Source organism: Chelmon rostratus, chromosome 12, assembly GCF_017976325.1.
Source record: "Chelmon rostratus isolate fCheRos1 chromosome 12, fCheRos1.pri, whole genome shotgun sequence".
NCBI lineage: Eukaryota > Metazoa > Chordata > Actinopteri > Chaetodontiformes > Chaetodontidae > Chelmon > Chelmon rostratus.
In genome coordinates, this window is record NC_055669.1 from 12,184,365 (window position 1) to 12,207,004 (window position 22,640).

The 22,640-nt window shown below is 42.9% G+C and overlaps 3 protein-coding genes across 3 annotated transcripts; 2 read left to right on the forward strand and 1 right to left on the reverse strand.

Moving 5' to 3' along the window:
* Nucleotides 1-442: 442 nt before the first annotated feature.
* vwa5b2 (von Willebrand factor A domain containing 5B2) lies at nucleotides 443-12,461 on the forward strand. The gene is made up of 22 exons (XM_041949636.1): nucleotides 443-581; nucleotides 1,726-1,941; nucleotides 2,830-3,055; nucleotides 3,164-3,321; nucleotides 3,657-3,788; nucleotides 3,895-4,019; nucleotides 4,124-4,300; nucleotides 4,408-4,518; nucleotides 5,182-5,384; nucleotides 6,348-6,462; nucleotides 7,117-7,302; nucleotides 7,391-7,607; nucleotides 7,717-8,054; nucleotides 8,317-8,554; nucleotides 8,645-8,989; nucleotides 9,322-9,459; nucleotides 10,045-10,173; nucleotides 10,252-10,302; nucleotides 10,910-11,021; nucleotides 11,484-11,607; nucleotides 11,700-11,875; nucleotides 11,999-12,461. The coding sequence occupies exons 1-22, from the start codon at nucleotides 443-445 to the stop codon at nucleotides 12,459-12,461; spliced, it is 4,119 nt and encodes a 1,372-aa protein (XP_041805570.1).
* A 525-nt stretch (nucleotides 12,462-12,986) lies between these two features.
* On the reverse strand, nucleotides 12,987-17,346 carry alg3 (ALG3 alpha-1,3- mannosyltransferase). Its single transcript, XM_041949512.1, has 9 exons — nucleotides 17,126-17,346; nucleotides 16,404-16,503; nucleotides 16,150-16,297; nucleotides 15,765-15,925; nucleotides 15,459-15,579; nucleotides 15,133-15,338; nucleotides 14,447-14,523; nucleotides 14,102-14,246; nucleotides 12,987-14,014 (listed from the first exon to the last, which is right to left on the reverse strand). The coding sequence occupies exons 1-9, from the start codon at nucleotides 17,304-17,306 to the stop codon at nucleotides 13,834-13,836; spliced, it is 1,320 nt and encodes a 439-aa protein (XP_041805446.1). The 5' UTR covers nucleotides 17,307-17,346; the 3' UTR covers nucleotides 12,987-13,833.
* A 49-nt stretch (nucleotides 17,347-17,395) lies between these two features.
* On the forward strand, nucleotides 17,396-21,889 carry mul1a (mitochondrial E3 ubiquitin protein ligase 1a). Its single transcript, XM_041949490.1, has 6 exons — nucleotides 17,396-17,459; nucleotides 18,668-18,821; nucleotides 19,416-19,503; nucleotides 19,614-19,737; nucleotides 20,394-20,625; nucleotides 20,755-21,889. Exons 2-6 carry the CDS (start codon nucleotides 18,705-18,707, stop codon nucleotides 21,268-21,270), a joined length of 1,077 nt encoding a protein of 358 aa, XP_041805424.1. The 5' UTR covers nucleotides 17,396-17,459; nucleotides 18,668-18,704; the 3' UTR covers nucleotides 21,271-21,889.
* The last annotated feature ends 751 nt before the right edge of the window (nucleotides 21,890-22,640 follow it).

A 22,640-nucleotide genomic window follows, 5' to 3' on the forward strand; every position in this document is an offset into this window, starting at 1 on the left:
TAAGTATAGTAGTGCTAAGTCTACGAGGATTTGCATATGGGTTGACCATTGATTGCATGTGTTAGGCATGATGGATAGTGTAGTAAGTCCTGACCTGCAATGTTAATGATTGACCAAGCCTCTTACACTCAAACTATCACAGTTGGTTGCTAAGAGCCTGAGGAGAAGAGATAGCATTTCCAAGAGCTGATATGAATAAATAAATATCTGGCAGGTGTATATACATTAAAATGTGACACCAATAGACATTTCAGATGCTTTTAATCAATGCAGGAGAAATCTGGTCTGACTTACAAAGATTACTGTGATTGAGCCACGAATGGAAAATGAGAGAATTTAAATGCACACTCACATATTCTTTTTCCCATCTGCTCAGACCATTTCACTGTGCCTGTGTTCTCATGCAGCCAGCAGAGTAGAGGCTTGTTGCTGCCCTGGAAGGATGGTGGGACTGAGAAACTGCTCGACATGGGAACCATTGCTACTCAAGGCTTCCTGCATCAAGTCGTGTGCCAACGGCTGCTCCCTGGGCATCACTGCACACCTTACTTATGCCAATGCTGACATAGAGTCTGTAGAAGGTGAGGGGTGGGATGATAGAATCTTGGAACAAGTGATAATCCCAGCAACTGTGTTTCGAACTGAACTGTATTTTGACTTTGAGCAAATCAGAAAAAAGGAAGAAATCTATAAGTCTGGTTTGAGTTGGAAGAAAAATAACTAGACAGCTCCCTTAACTCAACCTTAAAACAACAGTCTGCATCAAATAGCAACCCATTATTACTTGTAGCCAGCTTAGTATTATTTGATCTGTTCACATGTTTATCGGGAAATGTTTTTTTATTGTGATGTCTGAATTTTTAGAAGAATTTAGCATCATGGAGCGATGATTGGGCTAAGCATTAGTGGTTTTAGTTTGTTGGGATGGACAACTGTTCATGTTAAAGTGTTGCTATAGCAGTAACAAAATGCACTGAGAACAAATAATATGATTCAGAGGAAAAATGTATTGTGAATTGAAAGCAGTAGAGGAATAAGGATTGACCCTTGAGGAACACCACTGATCATTTGAATTTAAACGGGACAGACTGTGTCCTACAACAACAAAGGTTGTGTTCGAGAAGTGAGAACATTTTAAATCAAGAGCAAAGCAAAGCAAAGGTCAATCTACGCCTCAAAGTCAGCAAATGTTGCAATTAAATCTAACAGGGCAATAATAGATCAGTCAGATCTGTTAGCATTAAGCAGTAGGACCTTACTGAGGATAGTCTCATAACTCCAGAGAGCCCTGACACTAGTCTGAAAACTCTCAAACATACAATAAACATCAACTGATGTGAGACCGCTTTCTTAGACATCTAAGATACTTTTTTTAAATTCAAGGAATAACAAAGATACATTTGTAACAATCCAGTTACAGTTTCATTTGGGATAGAGTTTTATCTATAACTGCTAATAATGTGTTGGTTAATACAGATAATATTTTTAAGAACTACCAAATAAGATAAAAGAGCATTAGAAACATTTTTTAAACTGCTGTGCCAGCATGTGAGCCATCACAGTAAATTTGGTAGACTATTATGTCCAAGGATTAGTTCAAAGACCTTTGTCGTGCTGTTAAAAACATTGATTGTTCTTTGAAATATGTTAAATGTTCTACAGTTTGATTGCTTCCTAAATTGAAGCAAAAGTCTGAAATCATTGTTTTTTGTGTCAAACATCTAGGTGTGTTTGTGTACCCTCTGGGGGAAAAGGAGGTCGTAGTGGGCTTTGAGGCTGTGATTGCGGGCCGGTTGGTGGGGGTCCAGATCCAGAGCCGAGGGAAACTGAAGGACTGCTGTTTGGATTGCTGCCCTGGATCTGGTCTTGACGGCCACTGTGGAAATGGGCGGGAGTGGGGATGCTGTGGGAGCTCCAGTCTCGACATGCAATGCACCAATGGTGAGGAGGGAGGACGGAGAAAAGCTGTAAAGGAAACAGATCTTATCTTGTGGTGCCTGTAAAATTATCTGATATCATTCCAAAAGCCTCAACAGTTTAGAAATTAGATATGTATTCATGAGTTTTCACATTTCTCATGCTTCTGGGTCATTTCAGTTATTGAGCAGAAATCTGCCTAATTCATTTCTGGATACTGCTAGTGTACGTTAGTCACTGGTTCTCTGTTCTGCAGATATTGTAGCTTTACAAAACCCAGACCTGGTGAAGAATATCTGAATGAGAATGAATGTACAATTCTCTCTATATGCTTATGAAATTACCACGATAGACCACACATTCAGCTTTCAGCTCAGAAAATTAAAGCTGGTGAGACTTCCTGTATTACCACTGGTTGAACTGCTGTCTGCTGCTGTAATCATCTGGTCTCTGCATGAATGTAAATATAGCTGCAGTAAGTCCCTTCTTTGTCCTGTTTTAACCTCACTGAGGGAGGAGAGGACAGACAAGGGAGGCAAATAGATTTGGCTGCCTGCCTAATGGTGAAATGGCGCTCACTTAGTACTAGCATATATCAACTTGAAGTGCATAGTATTTTATTAGAAACAGTGGTATCATGTGCGGAGTCATTTCTCTAATACAACCAACACCACACAGATTCAAGTAAGCCTTACACAACATTAGGTTATTTTCATTTCAAGGCATGGATTTTTTGTTTTTGCTGGAAGGAGGGCAGTTTTTAACTTTTCTCATCCCAGATTTATAATTTATTTCACTCATCTCTTGTGGGATTCATTTCATTGCTTTCTTATAAAATGAGAGATGAGATTGAGCCTAGCCTCTTGTGTGAATTGTTGCGTGATGTGAGTAAATGTTGTATTTCTGCTTTAGGACATCTCATCCTGGATGAAGACCTTGAAAGGACCACCTTCATTGTGGGCACAGGCGTCATTGGCCCCATGGATATCGTGTCCGTTGTCATAAGCACCACGTTAGAACTCCCCACATTAGAAAACGGAGCAATCCGTATTGTCTACCCAGCATTGCTTACCCCAATCGTCACTGGCCAGATGACTTCAAGCAAGAGTGAAAATGGGGGGAAATCTGAAGAAAATGGGTATTTATGTTTGAACAAACTGTAGCAACACAATTTTACTCAACAGTGTACATATCAGTAAATTAGATGCAGTAAAGACTGACTGCTGTATGCTGTTCTCCAACTCAGACCAACCAGCTGTTTTGGTGCCACCTCAGGAAAACAAGACCGGGCCCTAGACTCAGAGCAGCAGTGTGCCCATGCCATCTTCACAAGTCCAGCTGCCAACCTGGCACCCTATGAACTCAACTTCCAGCTGCTGGTCAGAGGGGCCTGCCTACTGGCCGGTACTGTCTTTCTTCCTCAGAAATCTGTGATTCAGTGGTTCAGCCACTGTGAAATATTGGCATAGTGGGCAATCTCATTTCAACATAAAATTAATGGGTTTACAGAGAGGGGCTGAATCCAAACACAGCCAGAACACAAAATCTAAAGAGGATAGCAGGAAGACTTAATCTCCTCCACTGTACTACACTGTGCTGTAGAAATGGAAAAAGCGCACTCAAATTACTAAAGAGTGACAGGTGTTTATACATCTTAGATTAGAAAGAGTCACAGTTGCCATCAAAAAAACGTTAAACCCGTTGAAAAGTTTGAATTTTTTTCCTAAACTGATTTGTAGGCTTGGAGAGCCCTACTCACGCTCTAAGGGCAGATGCAGACCCCAGTGCCCAAAGTGCCTCTGCTACCTACATCACCTTGGCACAGGAGCATCCGTATGACAGACACATAGAGATCATTCTGCACCTCAGCGGTGAGCAACTGAAGACTGTCCCAATTGTTTTTCCCTTCCTTGTTGTGTCAGTTTTTTTTACTTCTGATATTTGAATGGGACTTCAGTTAACAAAACTCTTCCACAGAACCTCACAGCCCATTGGTCATATTAGAGAGAGGCAGGCTCTCATTCAGCCAGTATGAACAGCAGATCTGTTCACGCCGTGATTTCATCCGCTGCACCTGCAAGGATTCGGAACCTCAGAGGAAGGTCGGTAGATACTCACACTTGCTTTACCACCTCTCTCTAGCTACCTTTGATGTCTCACACGTGCCTCAAACTTACATGCTGATGTTCCACTTGGCCTCCTGCAGTTGGAGTTTGTGAGGAAGCGATACCACAAAGACATTCTGAACAGTCCCGTCTTGATGCTCAACTTCTGTCCCGACTTGCTATCGGAGCCTCTGGAGCTGCACAAAGCCACCAGAGAACTGCTGTTCCTCGTGGATCGCAGTGGCAGCATGAGTGGCACCAACATCCGTCGTGTGAAGGTGAGCTGCAGGCAGGATAAAAACATACCAATGAGCCAGGGTGTTGGTAGATTTAGAAACGTGCATTGATCTGGCCCCATCCTGTCCATCCCTTCTTCTTTTCACAGGAAGCCATGGTGGTGGCACTGAAGAGTCTCCCCTCGGGCACCATGCTCAACATCGTGGGCTTCGGCACCAACATCAAGCCTCTGTTCACCTCCAGCAAGCTCAGCACTGATGTTAGCTTTACACCATGACTTTGCTTAGGATAGATAATAATCTGCATCTGTCTTGTTCATAGGATTTTCTGTGAAACAAATCAAGTGTTCCTCATCATTACACATTAAGTGTTATCAGTGGAAGACAACACATGGATCATGTTTCCTGAAAGCAGATGTTTTTCAACCACGTAGGACTATCTGTCCTATTTTGTCTATCGTCTAATCAGCCAATAGGTCAGTTCTTTGGGTTGCCTTAGTAGCAGAGTATCAGGTTTTATCCAGACCAGGGGCTGCAAGGACAAACAGTCTTTGCACATACTCCCGACCATATGGTGACCTTTCATGGATTTTCACTAAGGCAGGAGATGTCCTTCCATCTCCTCTCCTGTCAGGCATGTTTGTCCACGGTGTGATTTGAGGTGGTTTTAAAGCAGGTGCTAATGTGTGTATGTTTGCTCTTGCTTTATTAGAGACGTACTGATTCAATTCTCTGCTACCCTCACAGGGTAATTGGGTCATCTGATATCAAACAGTGAATTTATCTTGACAACATAGGTGTATGTTTGCCCAGGCGACGTCATGCAGTTGGACAGGTGTTGCTGTTACGATGCTTGCCTCTCCCAGCTTTACTGTAGATCTGATAGCATCTTTCCTTTTCTGTTTCTCTGCGTATGCACACAGGTCACTCTAATGCAGGCATATGAGTACGTCCAGAGGATGAGAGCCGACATGCGAGGCACCAACCTGCTGGGGGCGCTGTCCTGGGTGTACCAACAGCCCATGCAGCGCTCATATCCTCGCCAGGTCTTCATTATCACAGATGGATCCATCAGCAATGTGGCTAAAGTGCTGGAGCTGGTCCGCAGAAACACATGCGCTGGCAGGTACTGAGCTGAAATTGCCTATTAGATATTTAACCCAGAGAAGTCATGTGTGAAGAGTGGCACAGGTGGATAACGAACAAAATGAACATTCATTTAAACAACTCGTAAACAAAGATTTATTCTGCGGCTGGCATTAGATAGGACATTAAATCACTGAGTGACAAGGAAGCAGACGGGAATGGAGTGCAGTAAGTGCAGGCAGAATAAGGTGATAAATATGACAGAGACACCATGGGGGAGGATAGAGGGCAAGAGAGAAACAGACAGAAAGAGATTGGAGACAAGAAAACAGCGATCTTGAAGACGTGAGACCAAAGCACTGTGAAGATAGAAAGAAAAGAAAGGGCTGAGGTATTCTTCAGCCCCACCCAGTAATCCTGTTAAGTGCCTTCCTCTGCAGTAAGAGTCACGCCTCTCCGGTTTCCCCCAGGCCCTTCAGCAATGTACAATAACTCCATTTATCCCTCATTAGTATTCTCCTGTTGGAGTGACTTTCTTCACTGTATTTTGGCTGTCCCTCTACACACCTTGTACATGTTTGTTGTCTTGTATTTCGGTCTTGTTATTGTCTTATTCAGGTGGTGCTAACAGCATGTAGCAAACCGGACAGGCATTTTTAAAGACAGCACTCAAGATCTGAGCTTTTTCATTTATTGTGTCCCACTGCTTTTTCCAAACTCTCAATTAGCCAGATGGTTTGTGATCCTTCTGAGTGCACAAATAACAGTTTTGTCTGTGTGAGGACTCAAAAATCTTTCTTTCCAGAGACACATGGAATTTTATTTTTTCCAGACGGTAAAACAAAGCAACTGAACACATTGTATGCATAGTGCAAGCAGTGCATCAAAGACCAGTTGGAATAGTCAAAAGTGAAGATAATTCTCACAAAATTGTGGAATGATAATTCAATTTTCTCAGGGGATGTGATAAAAATTTGACGTATATACTGAATCACCTCTGCAGATGCTTTGGCCTGGGCCTTGGTCCCCGAGCCTGCAGGAGACTCCTGCAGGGCGTTGCCAAACTGACAGGAGGGACGACAGAGTTCTTGGATGATGAGGAGAGACTCCAGCCCAAGGTCAGCAGCACTACAGCACTGCCACCTATTGGAGAAAATGGGAATTGCAGAACAATTATCAGAATTTTACTTTGAGAGATAAATATGTACAGCTTTAGTACTTCACAAGTTCTCAATTAGAAGTTGACAAAAGTCACATTTTGTCAAGTACTCTACTTAAGCACAATTTTGAGGTACTTATCACTACCTTTCAGAGGAAAGTATTGTACTTTTTACTACACTGAATTTCTCTGACAGTTATACTTACAACTTACTTTACAATTTAAGATTTTACATAAAGACCAGCTTATAAGATACAATACATTGTTAAAAGTTAAACCAGGGGCTTTCAAGACAGTGTCCAGCTGCTGAGGTAAAACTTGGTTAGGTTGGCAACCACCAGATTAAAGTACTGAACTACTGTATGCAAAGTAGTTAAATCTAGCTCTACCTCAACCAGCTAAAGCAGTAAAATAGTACTTTTAATACACATTGATGAGTAAGTATTAACTGATAATGTGGTATGAAATAATGAGTCACAGGGGTAATACTTCTGTACTTTTACTCAGATTTGGTTGCATGACTTTTACTTGTAATGGGGAAGTTTTCCATTAATCTGTTGTTCAGTCAAATTGTATAGTCTTTCTGAATATTGTGATCAATCTTTATTCCCAGTTAATCAAGTCTCTGAAAAAGGCCTTTGAACCTGTGCTGACTGATGTACGGATTGACTGGTACCTGCCAGAAAACATGGAGGCTTTTCTTTCACCCAATGAAATCCCTCCGCTCTACCCTGGGAATCGTCTGATAGGCTACTGCACCCTATTCGATATGACGAATTTCAAGGCGAAAAAGACAGAGGTACTACTAGAGGTCGTGACATTCTTCAAGAGTGCGTCTGTGTGTCTGTTTAGGAAAAAAGATCTAATATAACTGTCTTATTTTATAGTCTCAAGGACGGTGCTATAAAGGTGTACATCGTGGCTCCACGGGTTCAGTTTTTGGCCAATCAAATGATGAGCTTTCACCTCCTCCTGCATCTGAATTAATGCCTGTGGTGACATGTGCAGATGGCACCGACTTGGAGGAGGCACTGAGAGAGATTTCCAGAGAAATCTCCTCTGAGTTCTCATGTGCCAGAGACACAGACCCTGGCACCAGCCCAGGTCTGTCGCGCATCAATGGATCTTGTAGTGAATACGTACTCAGTATGCAAAATCTGGAACTGGACACCTCATGCCATAGTGGCTAACGTTTAGCTTGAATCCTCTTTAGGTGTGGAGCTGGACTGGTCCAGTGACGTGAGGAGGAGGATCCAGGAGAGCTCTTATATCCAGGAGCAGTACGTCCTTACTCGCTGCTCCCTCAGCAGCGAGCGGAGTCTACAAACGCAGTCCCACTCACACATACACGCCTCGTCCAACTCTGACTCTGCAGCCGGGGTTTTTTTGCCTGACCCTCGCTCCTCTGGTTCAGTGCTGGATACAGGCTCTCTGCCCCAAGGCCTTGAAAAGATGCCCCATCCGGAACAGAGATCATCCCTGTCCCGCTGGGCAGACTCCGCGTGGCAGCAAAATCTCTCAGCAGAAACCCCTGACAACGAGGCAGAAAAGGTAACAGAACTCCTCTGAAGAAGTTTTCTGCGTTCCTGCTGGCAAAACTAAGATGGAACGTGACATGACAAGATACCTCCACAATACGGCAAGGCAGTCAACAGCATAAAATGTCATCTCTCAGTCCTGAGATATCACAAATACACAGTACCAGACAATACCAGTAGTAGCAGATCAGCCAAATGTCTTTTAATCTTAGACATACTGCCTAATGAACAGCCTAACCTTTTTGAACTTGTTTGGTTTCCCATTTAACAACCAGAGTGGGCGTCTGGATGGAGGTGAGGAGTGTCGTCGAAGACATAAAGTGCTGGCTCGTTCAACCATGGCAGCACGGAGTTTCTCGTCCCCCCAGGGCGAGCTGGAGATGCATCGCCTGAGGAGAGCTCTGGAGAGGGTCTCCTTCGACCAAACGCTGGGAGGGCGGCTGGATGAAAGCGATGGGGAGACGAAGCCCCCATCAAGAGGGACATTGTCCCACAGGAGCCTCACTGACTCCAGTAAGCGTTAGTGCTAAGAAAAGCAGGTTTATCCTTCCTGTCTTGCCTTCAACAAATTCCTTGCTCTTCCTTTCTGACTCTGACCCTCAGATGGACTCCTGTTCCCTGCCTCTCCTCTGGACTGGGACAGCTTCACAGACCCAGAGTACCTCTTTACTGCCGTTCCACCAGAGGATCCCCCGCCGGGTCAGTGCCGCTCGCTCATTCACGGCATGCTGGGTGGCAGACCTATGTCCTGGGAGGTCACTGTGGACCTGGGGCACCTCTGGACCCCTGAGGGCCAGGAGACACCAGCAGTTGAGGGATGTGGAGGAGGAGGAGGGGAGGAAGGAAGAGGAGGGGAACCATGGGAGGAGATCATTCACCAACTGACTGCTCGCTCAGTTATAAGGGACTTTGAGAAAATGGCAGAGAAGGAGAGCGACACTGGACACGGTATCTTATCGCACTGATCTGTTGATGCTATTATTATATTGATTGATAGCTTAAAAGGCACAGTGTGTAATATTTATCGGGATCTATTGCCAGAAATCGAAAATAATATTCATAATTATGTTTTGATTAGTGTATAATCAAGTGAATTTTTTTTTTTTTTTTTTTGCTGTGAAGTTTGGCGATTTAATATGGGGTCCATGGTCATTTACTCACTTTCAGAGCCAGCCTCAAGTGGCCATTCAAGGAACTGCATTTTGCCATAGCATCTTAGATGCTGCTAAATTACATTAAGTAATACAGCATACGTATGTCTACCCCTTACTGTTTCCTAGGTTCAGCGAAGCGATACCGTATGAAGGCTATCCAGACCAGTAAGCATTGTAACATCATCTGCATGTACACAGCCTTCACTACCACTGATAAAAACCCCAACAAAGGCTTGCCAGACAGCATGGATGCCCAAAACACAGGTGTGGCTTACTACACACACACACACACACAAAACACAACAATGTTACACATAAGGCTCAGCTTCCATGTGATGGGGACTACTATCCAGCCTGAGAAAATTGTATAATATCTGACAAAATAACCCCATTATAGTCACTCGGGTTATTTCAGATTGTGTTTGAGAAGAGAGTTTGAAAGACTAGGCAGGGAGGGTCCATTGAAAGATACTGTTGAGTTGCATTATGGTAATGCTAAGATTCAGTGTTTTTAGTATTTAACCTATAGTCTGGAATAAAAGGCTTCATAGCCAGTGAAGCCACTGGTTAGCCAGTGCTTCATAACTTTTTGCGTAATGAAAGTGCAATGCTTAAATCACTGGAGTGAACCTTTAATATTTATTTTTAACATGACAAGTACGTAATCATACGCTTTCATCGTCTGAACTGTATTGCAATGCCTGTTTTTACTGAAAGTGTTCAGAAAATACGCATTTCATTGCAAGGCATGTGTTATGTGAACTAGGTTTCCATTTTTAAATACCATGTACTTAGTCTTTTTTTGTGCTGTGTTTGTATGTGTGTGTGTGTGTGTGTGTGTGTGTGTAGGGGTACATTTGGGGAACCGGCGGAGTGCCCAGTCAGGCAGTCGCAGGCAGAGGGCCTATTCTGTTGGTTTGGGCAGACGGCGCACCAGCGGAGACAGTGAAGAGATTGAGGACACCTGGAACTCTACAGGTAGAACAGACTAACGGATATCACTACCCGCTTCTGTTGTCAAGACTTTAGGTCATCAACAATCTTTGTATCTCTCAGACAGAGATGACACTCCTGCGTCACCCTGTAGCCTTACATCCTGGGACTCTAGTAAGTATTACAGTCGTCTCGATCGGTGAAAACATTGTCGTGTCAGTACAGTCACAAGGTTAGAGGCGTCTGACCAGAAAGCCAGTTCAAACCTCGAGGTGAGTCTGTATGGAAGGAGAGAAATCAGAGCTGCTCTCCCCTTGATTATATACATCAGCAACCCCTGAGGTAGCTTGTAAAGGACCAGTTCACTCAAATAAAAAAAACCCCTCTCTTCCTCACCTCTCGTGGTATCTAGCCATGCAGATTGTTTTTGGTTTAATTTACCCACGTTTTGAGAGCCTCTCAAGATTTCTGCCTTTTCCCCAGCACAACGAAACTGTATGGACTTTTTTGCGGCGCTCACAGCATGGCATTTCAATAACAACATTTCTTTCCAGAAACACTGGAAACATTAATCCACAAAATACACTGTAAACCATTTTTAAAAGGACTAATTCTAAAAAACGTCTACAGCAAGACAAAAAATCTGTTTGTTTGTTGTTGTTTTTTGTCAATGTCATGTAAAGGGTGAACTGAGCCTTTAAACGCAGCCGGGGAACATCACGTAATCTCTGTGCTGATGAAATAACACTGTTTAATGTTTTATTCCAAACTGCTGTCTCAGGTGTAGGGGGCAGTGCCTTCTCTGCTACAGCCCCAGCAATAGCAGGTGCCTCATGCACTCGTTCACAGCGATCTATCGAGAGCAAGTCAATGGAGAGCTTTTTTGGTGCCAGGTAAGACTTTCACCTTGATTGTTGGAGAGTGTTCCACTGTGCATTTTTAGCCATTTTTTCAAGTGATGCACCTGCAGTTTGGGCACAGATATTTTGCTCTCTTTAAGGGTCTGTTATTTGTTTCAAGGTGCTTTAAAACTAGTGCCACACATCCTTTGTAGCAGCAGCAGCCCCTTTCTGTGAGGGGTGTATATTATGTCTACATCCAAATGTAATGTATATTCCATTGTTGTTGTTGCAGTTGTAATTTTTTGGTTTGTTCTTATTTGCACCTTTATTGTTCTTGTTCTTCCTATTGTTCTTATTTGCACCCTTATTGTTCCTAATGTTTTTATTTGCACCTCCATTTGCTGTTTGCACCCCCCACCCCCCTTGTGTGTGCTTCTGTAAGAGTGAATTTCTCCATCATGAGATCCATAAAGTCTTATCTAATCACATATATTCTCTTTCTGTATAATCCAGATTTCCACTGGGCAGACTCAGGTCCTCTATTTCATCAGGAAAGCAGGTTCCTCTCAAGTCCCATTGTCTGTCTGCAGAGACTGAGAAACGACCTGAAATTGAAGCTCCAGACTACCTGCCCCTGGTGAAGTGTGCAGACACTTCCAACACATATTTTTACCAACACACACGCATGCAAACACATGTATTAATTTGTGTCTATATATGTCAAATCAGGTGCGTCTGCAGCTGGCATCAGGAGCTTTTCTTCTGACAGAGATCTACTCTGACTGTGTTCAGATCCCCCTGGACCGCCTAAAGAGGGCGTCACCCTACAGTCTCCATCGCCGCAGCCTCAGCCCACCCTTCCGCTGCACATCTCCCAGTGCTCCATCTTTATCCACCTCTACCAAGCCTCCTGGTGCTCCTTCTAGTCACCACGTTACCTTTTCTCCTTCCTCCTGCTCCCTTGCCAAACCAAGTGCACCTCCTTTCCACCATACTCCAGATGACACTCCCCTGATGCTGGAAGCAAGGCTTCGTCGAAGACACCTGTCCGACAGAGACCCTGTCACCTCACCCCCTGACCTCCTCAGCTCCGAGGAGGGCTCCCTGGAGCTATCTGTTGGCCCTTCTCCAAGCCAGAGCCACGGCCAGGCAGATAGTGGTCGCGGATCAGAGACAGATGTATGTGAAGGCTCGTTGGGAGAGCCAGCTGACCTCCAGGGGAGCAGCCAGTTGGCTCTAGAGGACCTGGAGGGCTCAAGCTGGGCCACAGCTGTGGCTCTGGCCTGGCTTGAGCACCGCTGTGCCGGTTACTTCATGGAGTGGGAGCTGGTGGCAGCAAAAGCAGACTCCTGGCTACGCTGTCAGGAGCTGCCTGAAGGAGTGGACCTGGCAGGGCTGAAGGGAGCCGCCAGGCAGCTGTTCCTGCTGCTACGCCACTGGGACGAGAACATCAAGCTGAACATGCTGTGTTATAACCCCAATAATATGTGACACAGTGATCCCTGAGGAAACTGAGCCAGATCTACTGATTAACCCACTCACTTGTTACCAATGATAGTGACTCCTAAGAAGCAACGCTTTTACATGGAAAAGTAAATCCTGTATTTTATCTGCAGGATCAACTAATGCCATAACCCAGTGCCAAGTTCATTCTAATATTAAGTTGCACATGAAATATTTTACTGACGTAAAACTTTATATTCATGTGACAAAAAAACCCTTTACATGACATAGACCAAGTGGCCTTTTATTATAAATATGCTTTATGCAATCACAAGAATGCCTTGACCATCTGAATGGGCTTTTTGTAGTCTAAATGTAGCCAGTATAGTGTATTACTTTGCCAAATGTATAATCACAGTCAGTGTTGAGCGAGAATGATTTTGATTACCAGAATGATTATTTGATTAATTGATGAGACATTACTTTAAATGATGAAATGATCGTTGGCAAAATAAATAAAACTAAATTGCGTAATTTGTCATTTCTTGTAATGTGTAATAAAAACATACATACAAGAAGAAACAAACACGGCATGAAGGTTAAGTGGCATCCATGTTTAATATAAAATGTCAAACTTTTGCAGCCTAAGTGTAATGCAGATTTTTCACATTATATCAACTTATGTGCTTGAGAAGGTGGTGAGCCACTCACAACAGAGGATGAATGAATTACATAACAAATAGGACGTGATTGTCTACAGCTTAGTATGTGTAAAACTAAGTTGTGCAGAATTCTACAACAACCTTGTTCCGGAGAATACTGAAAATACTGTAGCAGGAGGAAATGCTATTGATGCAATTTAGTTAAAGCTTTGGGTGCCAAGTTCAAGTTCTGTCTTATATTGATGACAGTTTTCAATATTCTGCCTTTTTAATACATTCTACAATATCATTTGTGTTCGAGCAGACATCTTTTTTTTTCTATCAAAATTGATTAGGCCAGCAGAGTGCAGTTTTAACATCTGTGGAAATACAGAATATGTAACAAATCCTTTACAACATCAGCAAAACATTCACAATTTCCTTCTAGTGCTGTTCTGTACTACTCCCTTCCTTTTCTGTATCTGAAAATGAAACCTGAGAATCTGTATTTCCTCTCTCTTCTCATCTCTTCAACTATAAGCCATTTCATCATGTAGGTGCCTGTCTGCAGACTGCACCCACTCGTTAGCTTCCTTCACTTTTAGCAGTGAGCCGAGATGAGAAGCATCAAATGGCTCCTTGTATTCACTTATAAAAACAGTCTGCCCCTGTGACCTCCCTCTGCACCAGTGTTGTGAGGCTCAAAGAGAGGAGGATGATGGAGGCTGTTCGGCAGCTGATTAGAATATATATAATGTCTGGTCCAATCACGCTGTGGCTCATTGACGTTTGTCTTTGGCTGGTGCACCCTCTTGCCTTTCCGCTGGCGCCGAGGGCAGGGGCGGAGCCAGCCACAGGCAGAGGAGGATGATGAGGTGGCAGACATGGAGGGCAGCAGAGCTGCTGTTAGTGGAGGGGTAGGTGTTCCACGAAAGCTCGATCAGACCCAGGATCAGGACCCTGAACACAAGCAGAAAACGATACAGCATTAGCGTGCAATCGAGTGATGTGAAGAAATTTGCAGTTTAGTATTTGGCTACTTCTTACCTGAGCAGGTGGGCCAGCTTCTTGACTCCTCCGCTCCAGAGCAGGTAAGGCAGCGTGTGGAAATACCAGACGTAGAACTGATAGTGCAACGAACGGCTGAAGCACATGCCAATGAAGTTCGAGGTGAACAGAATCAGTACGATCTGTGATTGTCTGTTAAGGTTCAATACAAAAGCCAGTGAATAATAGGGACATCATTCATGTACTCTCCGAGCCATATCATACAGACATTCATAGCAAATTAATGTCAGACACCTAGAAGTGGAGGTTACGTTGTTACTGACCATCCTGATTTGTCCTTTAAGATCAATATTCTACAGATGAGAGTAGAGATTCAAAGGATATGATCGACAGTGCTTTTCTGAGCAGGGATCTTCCTCTTGCTTGGCTCCTTCAGGAGTTCAAAGATGTTTTCTCCTGGTCTGGAAAATAGTCACATTCCATCAAAACAAAAGTTTGTAATTCCAAATAAATGTGTGTAGCATCACTTCCTCTTTTTTTATATATTAAGTACTTTACTGACCCTTTAAAAAGTTAGCCTTAGTGCTCAACAACCAATAACTACATCTGACTTTAAGACCTAAATTGTCATGAAATGCCAAAATGCATCTACATTTTTATATGCTTTTACGGTTTCAGCAGAATACAAAGACAGACCGCATATATGTTTCATGATTATAAAGTCACAAAAGACAAGGACTTCTATGCTGTTGAGATCTCCCTGCATGACTTTGTGACAGCTTGTTGCATTGTCTGCAGTCATACTGACATATGACAGCAAGCAAAACACTATTGTCACTGCATAACAGATCAGCAGCAGCTCTGCCTGAATTCATTATTCATACCCTCCTCATGCTTCGTCAAAATACCTGGAGCACCCTGTGTCAGGGTCCATGAAACCAGCTACTGACTGAGCCAACGCCTGTGGTGCCGTGGAATAAAAACTGGCACGATTTTAACTCTGCTGATTTATTCCAGCTCATCTCCAACTGTAACGCCAACAACCTTGGCACAGCCAAAGTCAGTCTCACCTCTTCCAACGGCGGAGAGCAAAGAGCAGCAGGGTGAGCAGGTGGGCAGCCAGCAGGACTACGTGAAAGTACCGACTCAAGAAGAGCCATTCTGGCAGGAAGCGCCAGTTGACCGTCCACTTGAACAAAAACTGACGTCCAAGATCAAATGCCCGGCTCAAATAACCAACGGGATTCTCCAGGAGGAAAGGCATACCCAGCAAAACCTGTGATATCGAGACAGATACATTTAGAGATGATGTTTGGCAATAATGACTGACATAAAAAAAAGATCTTAGTATGTCAGTAAAACTGTGCCTGGCTTGATGTTATAGGGAACATTTTACCTGTATGCCTGCACACAGAGAAAGTCTCGGGATTGTCCTGATTAGACCAAACTCAGACAGGAGGAGGAAAAGTAGTCCGGGAGCAAAGAGCAGCACATTCATTTTCACAGACACTGCTAAACTGTCAGAAAGACAGGAAGATTGAGTTGTAATTTCATCATGTCGCATGGCAAAAAAACAACAAAAAAAAATTTGATACCGTACAAAATTTCAGACATGTGACACACGTGATACATATTCCTTTTGGTCAACTCAGAAAGCCATAACATGAAAGCTACACTGTGCTGTTAAGGAGTCAACACTTGCCTGTAAAGGCCGCAGCCCAGGGTCCAGTGTCCATCCATGAAGAGGTTGACAGCTGCAAACAGCAGCATCATGGCCACTGGATCATTAAAGAGACGCAGCACAAAGATGGAGTGGATCCGATAAGATGCACAGCACACAAAGAAGAACACATAGGGAGGAACCTGGAAAGATAAAAATCAAAGAAATAAATATAATTATAGCAATAAAGGGAAATTACACTCATTGGTGTTTTAATGGGTAAACTCTGAGGAAATGGCACACATTATTGACAAATGTGGAGTACATTCAAGTTTAGACATGCCCTAAAAGGTACAGAGGAACAGAGTTTCACACGAACTGGATGGTTTTATGAGCAAGTGAACATGGTTTTGTCAGCCAGACCAACCTTCTTAGTGCGGTAGTATATCCTGAAGACAAGCAGTAGCGTGATGAGGTAGAAAACTGCAAAAACGTACTGTCCCAGACGGATGTTCACCCCATGGTTGGTGATGTAGTAGAGAGCTGTGAAGATGTAGACAAAGCCAGCAGGGTACCTGCAACAGCAAGACACTCATTCACACTACACTCCTGCAATGAAAACTATATCCAACTGCAGGGTGGAGAGACCCGCATCACTAAAAAAAAACCTTTGAAACTTACACCAGCGGGCCAGTGTCTCCTTTAAGCTGGGTGTAGTCATAGGTACCGTTGATGACTCCCTCTACTTCATCCATGTAGGCTTTCCAGTCTATCTCAGTGTCTGCAGTAAAGAACATAAGAGCACAAGTCAACATTAGCAATTTCTGCACAGATTACTTAATCCCTTCATTTTATTTTATCAAGTCTTCCATTTCCATATAAAATAGCTCTTTGCATGTGTGACGCTGTAAATTCCTGTTAGCTAAGTAAATCGATTAAAATGAGTCATCAACAATCATTTGCTTTTGTCTGTCATTCTACTGATACTGTGAAATTTTCCACTTTTTTGTCAGTTTATAGAATAACCAATTAACTGATTCATGAAAAACTGATAGAAAGAATAATTGATAATGTGTGTATTACTAATGATAATAATTGCAACCCTACATTAGAGAAATATGATATACTAATGCTCGAAATATATGGTTTACGTGAGTTTACGTAAAAAAATAAATCTTTAGCTGCATCAAGTTTTGGAACATAGCAGCTGCTGAAAATAATTAAAGTCATTCAACACTAGAACAGAACAGACGATTGTATATGGACATGCAAGGGCAGTAAATTCCCTTTGACAGGTGGCAGTGGAATTCAGTTATTTGCTAACGCTAGCTATTTAGCCTTGAGATACGTTCAAAGAAGCGACAAAACACTATAGCATGCTAGCTAGCTGCGCGGCTACTTACATGCTACTTTTTGTATGACCCACACATTGATCCCGATCTCCAGGAACCACAAAATTGAAACCACCAGCAACGTGTATTCCGTCTTGAACAAGACCAAATGTTTGTCCTGCCACAGTGTGTGAAGTTTCCCCCACAGAGGGGACGGGGCACCAGGAGACTTTTTCCGCACTCCTCCTGCCATGTCGGCGGTGTAGAGACGTGGAGAGAGGCCGCAACTGACACGACTGTTACACTTCGCCACGTGACTGAAACATTGTCATCTCCTACGTCACGTGACATAGACAACACTGTTCAACCGAAGATGTCAACTTGAGAGATTTCTTTTCTTTGACAGGTAAGAAAAACTTATTTTATCATTAATCATACTTAACAGTTAAAACATATATACTCTTATACACGAACTATTGTTGTTCATATGATAAGCTAATGTTAGGCCGTAGAAAAACGTTTAGAGGTCACTGATGTTTCCCTAACTGTCCTAGCAACGATAGCTAGCTAGCAGCTAACTTTAGCCAACCAGTATTTTAAAGAAAATAATGTCACGGACATACGTTTTGTGACAAGCGACACGCTCACAACATAAGAAATTAAATTTCAGCGTATTGTTCCCATTTTTAAAGGCATTTTTAACGATGCCAGTATTACTGACTTAAAGCTGTGATTGCTGCTTTGCTAGAAATTCAAGTGCTAGCTAAATTATAACAAGCTAGCTGTGAGTTACAGTATATCAGCGGTGTTAGCTGTCATAGATTTGAGTCTTTGTGTCTTATTTTTACCCTCATATTTTGGATTTGTTTTTGCAGTTTTAACTATATGCAACTAACCCCCAATTATTTGACCAAGCGCTAGCCTCAGTTTGTGTCTCATATTGGTGTTACGCATTCGATGTTTCGAAAACGAAACAACCGGCATTCTTTGGAAAACCGACATTGTCGTTGTCAAACAACGTGTTCTGCAGGCATTTCAAAGCCTCAAAGACTATAGCCATCTGAATTTGGAGATATTTGAGACAGTCCATGTCGACTCACAGTCATATTCTGGATGTCAAAACCACGAAGTTGCACTTTGGACAGCTGACACATTCTCTGCCATGATACCCACATGTAAAATATTTAAATGTATCACTTTCATTTATATATTTCTATCTATTTGTAACATCGTTCACTTTGCCATGTCTGACGCCATTTCTCATTTTTCTTGATAACAGACACAGGCCTTTTTCAGTGAGACTTGATGTCTGCATATTCTTCAGGCATCATGTGCCATTTTACTGCCTTGAATTTGTGTTGATGACCAACTGAAAGCGTTATGAAGTGCTGTTACACTGCACTGAGTCATAGCCTTTTTGAACACACAGCAGCATGCATGCTTTTGTCATCATAAATATGAAGGAAGGATACTTCTATGCAATCTTAGTGCAAACGAATGTCATATATCAAAGCATGTCACAGTTAAGTCAAGATGAGTCTCGTAGTTGTGGGTTTATGGTGAAACAAGACAATGTGATTAACTGACCTTTTTACATATCATATGTTTGTACAGGTCTGCTCCCTGGGCAGTGACAGGAGACACAGAGGAAATGGATGGATTTCCTGTGACGGTCACAGAGGCAGTGTGTCTTGGGGCCAGCCTTGGCCTCTCAGGCATCTGCTACTATCTCTACAAGAAGAGCCGGACGACACTAGATAAACTTGATGTTAGTTGTGGATCATGGATGTGTGGTGAACTAAATTTTACATAAGCATTAGGATTTATATTTTTATTTTCTGTTTTAATGCCATAGAAAGGAATTTAATTGTGCAAAAATCTAAATTACCTTCAGCTTTAACACAGACTGCTTGAATCTCTTTCATGATGATCAACACACTGCTAATGTTTATTAACTGTGCTGACTGTGGAGGCCAATCTTCTAGACCAGTTGTTTCCAACCAATTAGGCCTATGACCAAAGCAGTGTCTATTCACAACCCCTCATTATAAATTGCATAAAGTAGTTTATTTACTGTATTATATTGGACCAAAGAAGTGAACTATGCAAAATTCTAAAAAAAAAAAAAAAAAAAAAAAAAAAAAACTGGAGAACTTCAAACATAATAAGATGAATTTTGTGTTGCAGAAACATCTTTTTTACTTTTTCTTTTCCATCTTGTAAACTCTTGGGGTCTAAAACTCCACTTTTGGAACCTGTGCAATAAATGACAGTTTTCCTGTGCACTGCGCAATTTTGTAAAACCTGAAACCTGTCTACCACAGTATGTATACTATACAAACAGTCTGTGTCTCATCATCAGGATGCTCCACACTTCACCATAGATGGCAAACTCAAAGACATTTTGAAAGTTACTCCAGGAGCATGTCTGCAGTATGCTGTCATCGAAGGTAATCAGGCTTTCACTGTTTTTGATACAGGCAAGAGATTTTTTTTCCACTGAAAATGGGTATACTGTCCTTGCCTCTTATTCACGATTATGTGTGTATATACACTGCAGGTGGTGTGCAACCAGTGGGCGAGCCTCTGACGAGTCACTTTCAGAAAGAAATTGTTGCAGGAGTGTTGCAGAAATACATGTTGAGAGAACACAGGCTGGTGTGGAACAGCCTTTCACGTACTTGGTGAGAGCTCCATCAATAATCCAATGCAGCATTATTATACCATGCATGATGCTTTTTTGAACATTTTCATCTTTATTTGATAGTGGACAATTCAGAGGCAGTCTGAAAACAAGGAGGGGTATGACGTGCAACAAAAGTTCACAGTTGGAATCAAACTAGGGACTGAGAAGGTGGTGTTAGCCCTAAAAGGTTACGGTCACACAAGATTTAGAAAGGAGGAAAAACACAGCTACACTGGCCTCTATGGGTTGAAAGGTGTAACTGTCTTGAACTTAGCTGTGTACAGTGGTACTGAAGTGTCGCTGCTGCACATGGTGTGGAAACAGCATGACAAATTTTTAGACTGGGTGAAGTTGCTCTTTAAGCTTTTGGCTAGGATGCCCCATGCGATAAATGTTGAAAACAAATCTTATGCCTTTCTCGCTAACATCAGGAGTACTGATGAGAAGTACTGGCTATCAGATGTAAACATATGTCTCTATGTATTGGACAGTAGTTCAGTCAATTCAGTCAAGATCTGACAAAAGCAGTTTATACAAGCTGTATAATGTATACATGAAACAAAGAGGCAACCAGAAAAAGTTCCAGCATATGATGTTTTGTGTTTATATGTGATAACTGAAAAGAGCTTTTGGTCCTCCTTCTGTCTGTTGCAGGACGGACAGCGAACGAGTCTTGCACCAAAGAGTGAATGCAGTGCCCTTTGTGTTAGTGGGATCAGATGAGACCACAGTCAAAGTCCTGTGCCCTCTGCAGGCCTCTGGTGTGCACATGGAGATCACCCATGAGAAGTTCCACCAGGTCAATTACAGCTTGGGCGACATCGTTGGACAGTACCTCAGCGGGGAGAAGCTTAAAGGTCAACTGGAGACAGAGGAAATGCTCAAAGTCAGTTGTTAGATCAGATTGTTAATTCTTCTCCTTAAGCATTCATATTTGTTTGCTAACCACGATGACAAATATGAACAAAAAACGGATCTTAATTATACATTTCACGAATATTCCCTCTTTCTCCAGGTGGGCACAGCTCTTACAGGCGTAGGCGAGTTGGTACTGGACACAGACGGCACCCTGAATCTTCAACCCCCCTCTAACGGTTCACGGTACTTCTTGAGCATTGCGGACTTCGACTCCCTGCGTGGAGAGCAAGAGAGCACGGCCGTGTGGTGGAGGGCGCTGTTTGTCGCCTCTGCTTTGGCAGGAGTGGCGGTCCTCCTCTGGGTCGGTCGACGCTACTACTACCAACTAAAAGTTCGCTGGGAGCAGGAGCAGGAGAGGAGGGAATTTGAGAGACTGCAGGCTGAAGCGCCAAGAGCACGCGCTGCAGTGATGGGCCCAGGGGCCCCTCATGACGGGGCCGAAGAACACATAGAGAATGCCTGTGTGATTTGCCTCAGTCGGCCACGTGACTGTATTCTGTTGGACTGTGGACATGTGTGCTGCTGCCACAGCTGTTACCAGGCCCTTCCACAGCGCCGATGCCCCATATGTAGACAGAACATCAGTAGAGTGGTGCCTCTCTACCACGTCTGAGACACCTGTGTGACCATATGACCTCAGAGGAACTTCACCAACATACAAACTGCAGCTCAGTTTTACACCTTAAAGGTCTAAACTGCTGCACCACGGTAGCTTGTTGATCATCTTGGTACTGCAAAGAATAAACACTTAACACTTAACACTTCTTTCATCAAAGAACATACTGTATGTGTTAATAAAACATGGCTTTTAAGGATGTGCAATTGCTTTGTTCAGTACAGAGTGTCAGTGAGGTACATTTATCTGTAATTGTACATGTAAAATACAAGAAGCAATTAGGGGAAGGGTGTACATATATGCAACAGAGATAATTATTTTCTTACATGTTTGTTCTGTGCCTTATTCTGGTCATTTATATGGCTGCTGCTAAGAGTGACTGTACTGTGTGTGTCTCAATAATTTAAGTCTGGTCATAAGGAGCAAAACTTGTGTTTCAAAAAATTTCAGTAACATATTTGAGTCACTGGAAGCTACTGAAACAAAGATACGTTTAGTGCAAAGATGAAGATGTAGTGTTAAGGTATAATTAATGCACTAGAGACCATTGAGAGTGTGTAAGCTGTTTGTGAAAACAAATTCAATAAAACCTCACTCGTTGAATCATCTGTTTAGTGTTCTTCACTTCCTGTCAGTGTCACCATGGAGAGATGATGCTAAAGCGCTCACCCACTTTTCAAATGTATTTTGTAAATGGAGTGGCAATAAAACTTTAAATCTCGGTATACAGATCTGTGTGAGGCCAGCATGTATTACTGTATTATGGTCTCAGTAATTTCAGCGATGGTGTTCTGCATGCCTCTGCGTCTGAGTGATCCACAGACATCTGAACAACAGCTGTTACATGAAATGGCTGCTGCTCCTCCTAAATATTAGGAAAGTAGCTCGCGTCTGAGTAGATGCACGTTTCACAGGACTCTCAGGATGATATGAATTCATGATGCCTATTTATTTTTCCATAGGCACAAATGCTTGTTGACAGCACCTGGTGTCTGAAAAGATGTTGTGAGTCATCGAGCTTACTATTTCTGTCATCTCTTAACAAGCAGTGAGAAGATGTGGAGATGAGAGATGAAACGCCACCTTCAGATTTTTTCTCGGCAGTAGCACAAAAAAGGAAAAACTAATGGGCATGTGTGTGTGTGTGTGTGTGTCTGGGGTGGGGCGTGAGTGGGGGGATTGGGGAGTTGGGGAGAAGGTGGCGGTGCATGGTGAAGAGTGGGGCATTGGGCCTGAGTGGGGGGATGAAAAAGGAGCAGGTGGGAGACACAGGACCCCATAAATCTTCCTCAGCGGTCATAAGGGTTCACTCTGGCAAATTCTTCATGAGCTCTCTCAGCAGAACAGCAGCTGTGGCTCTCGTGGAA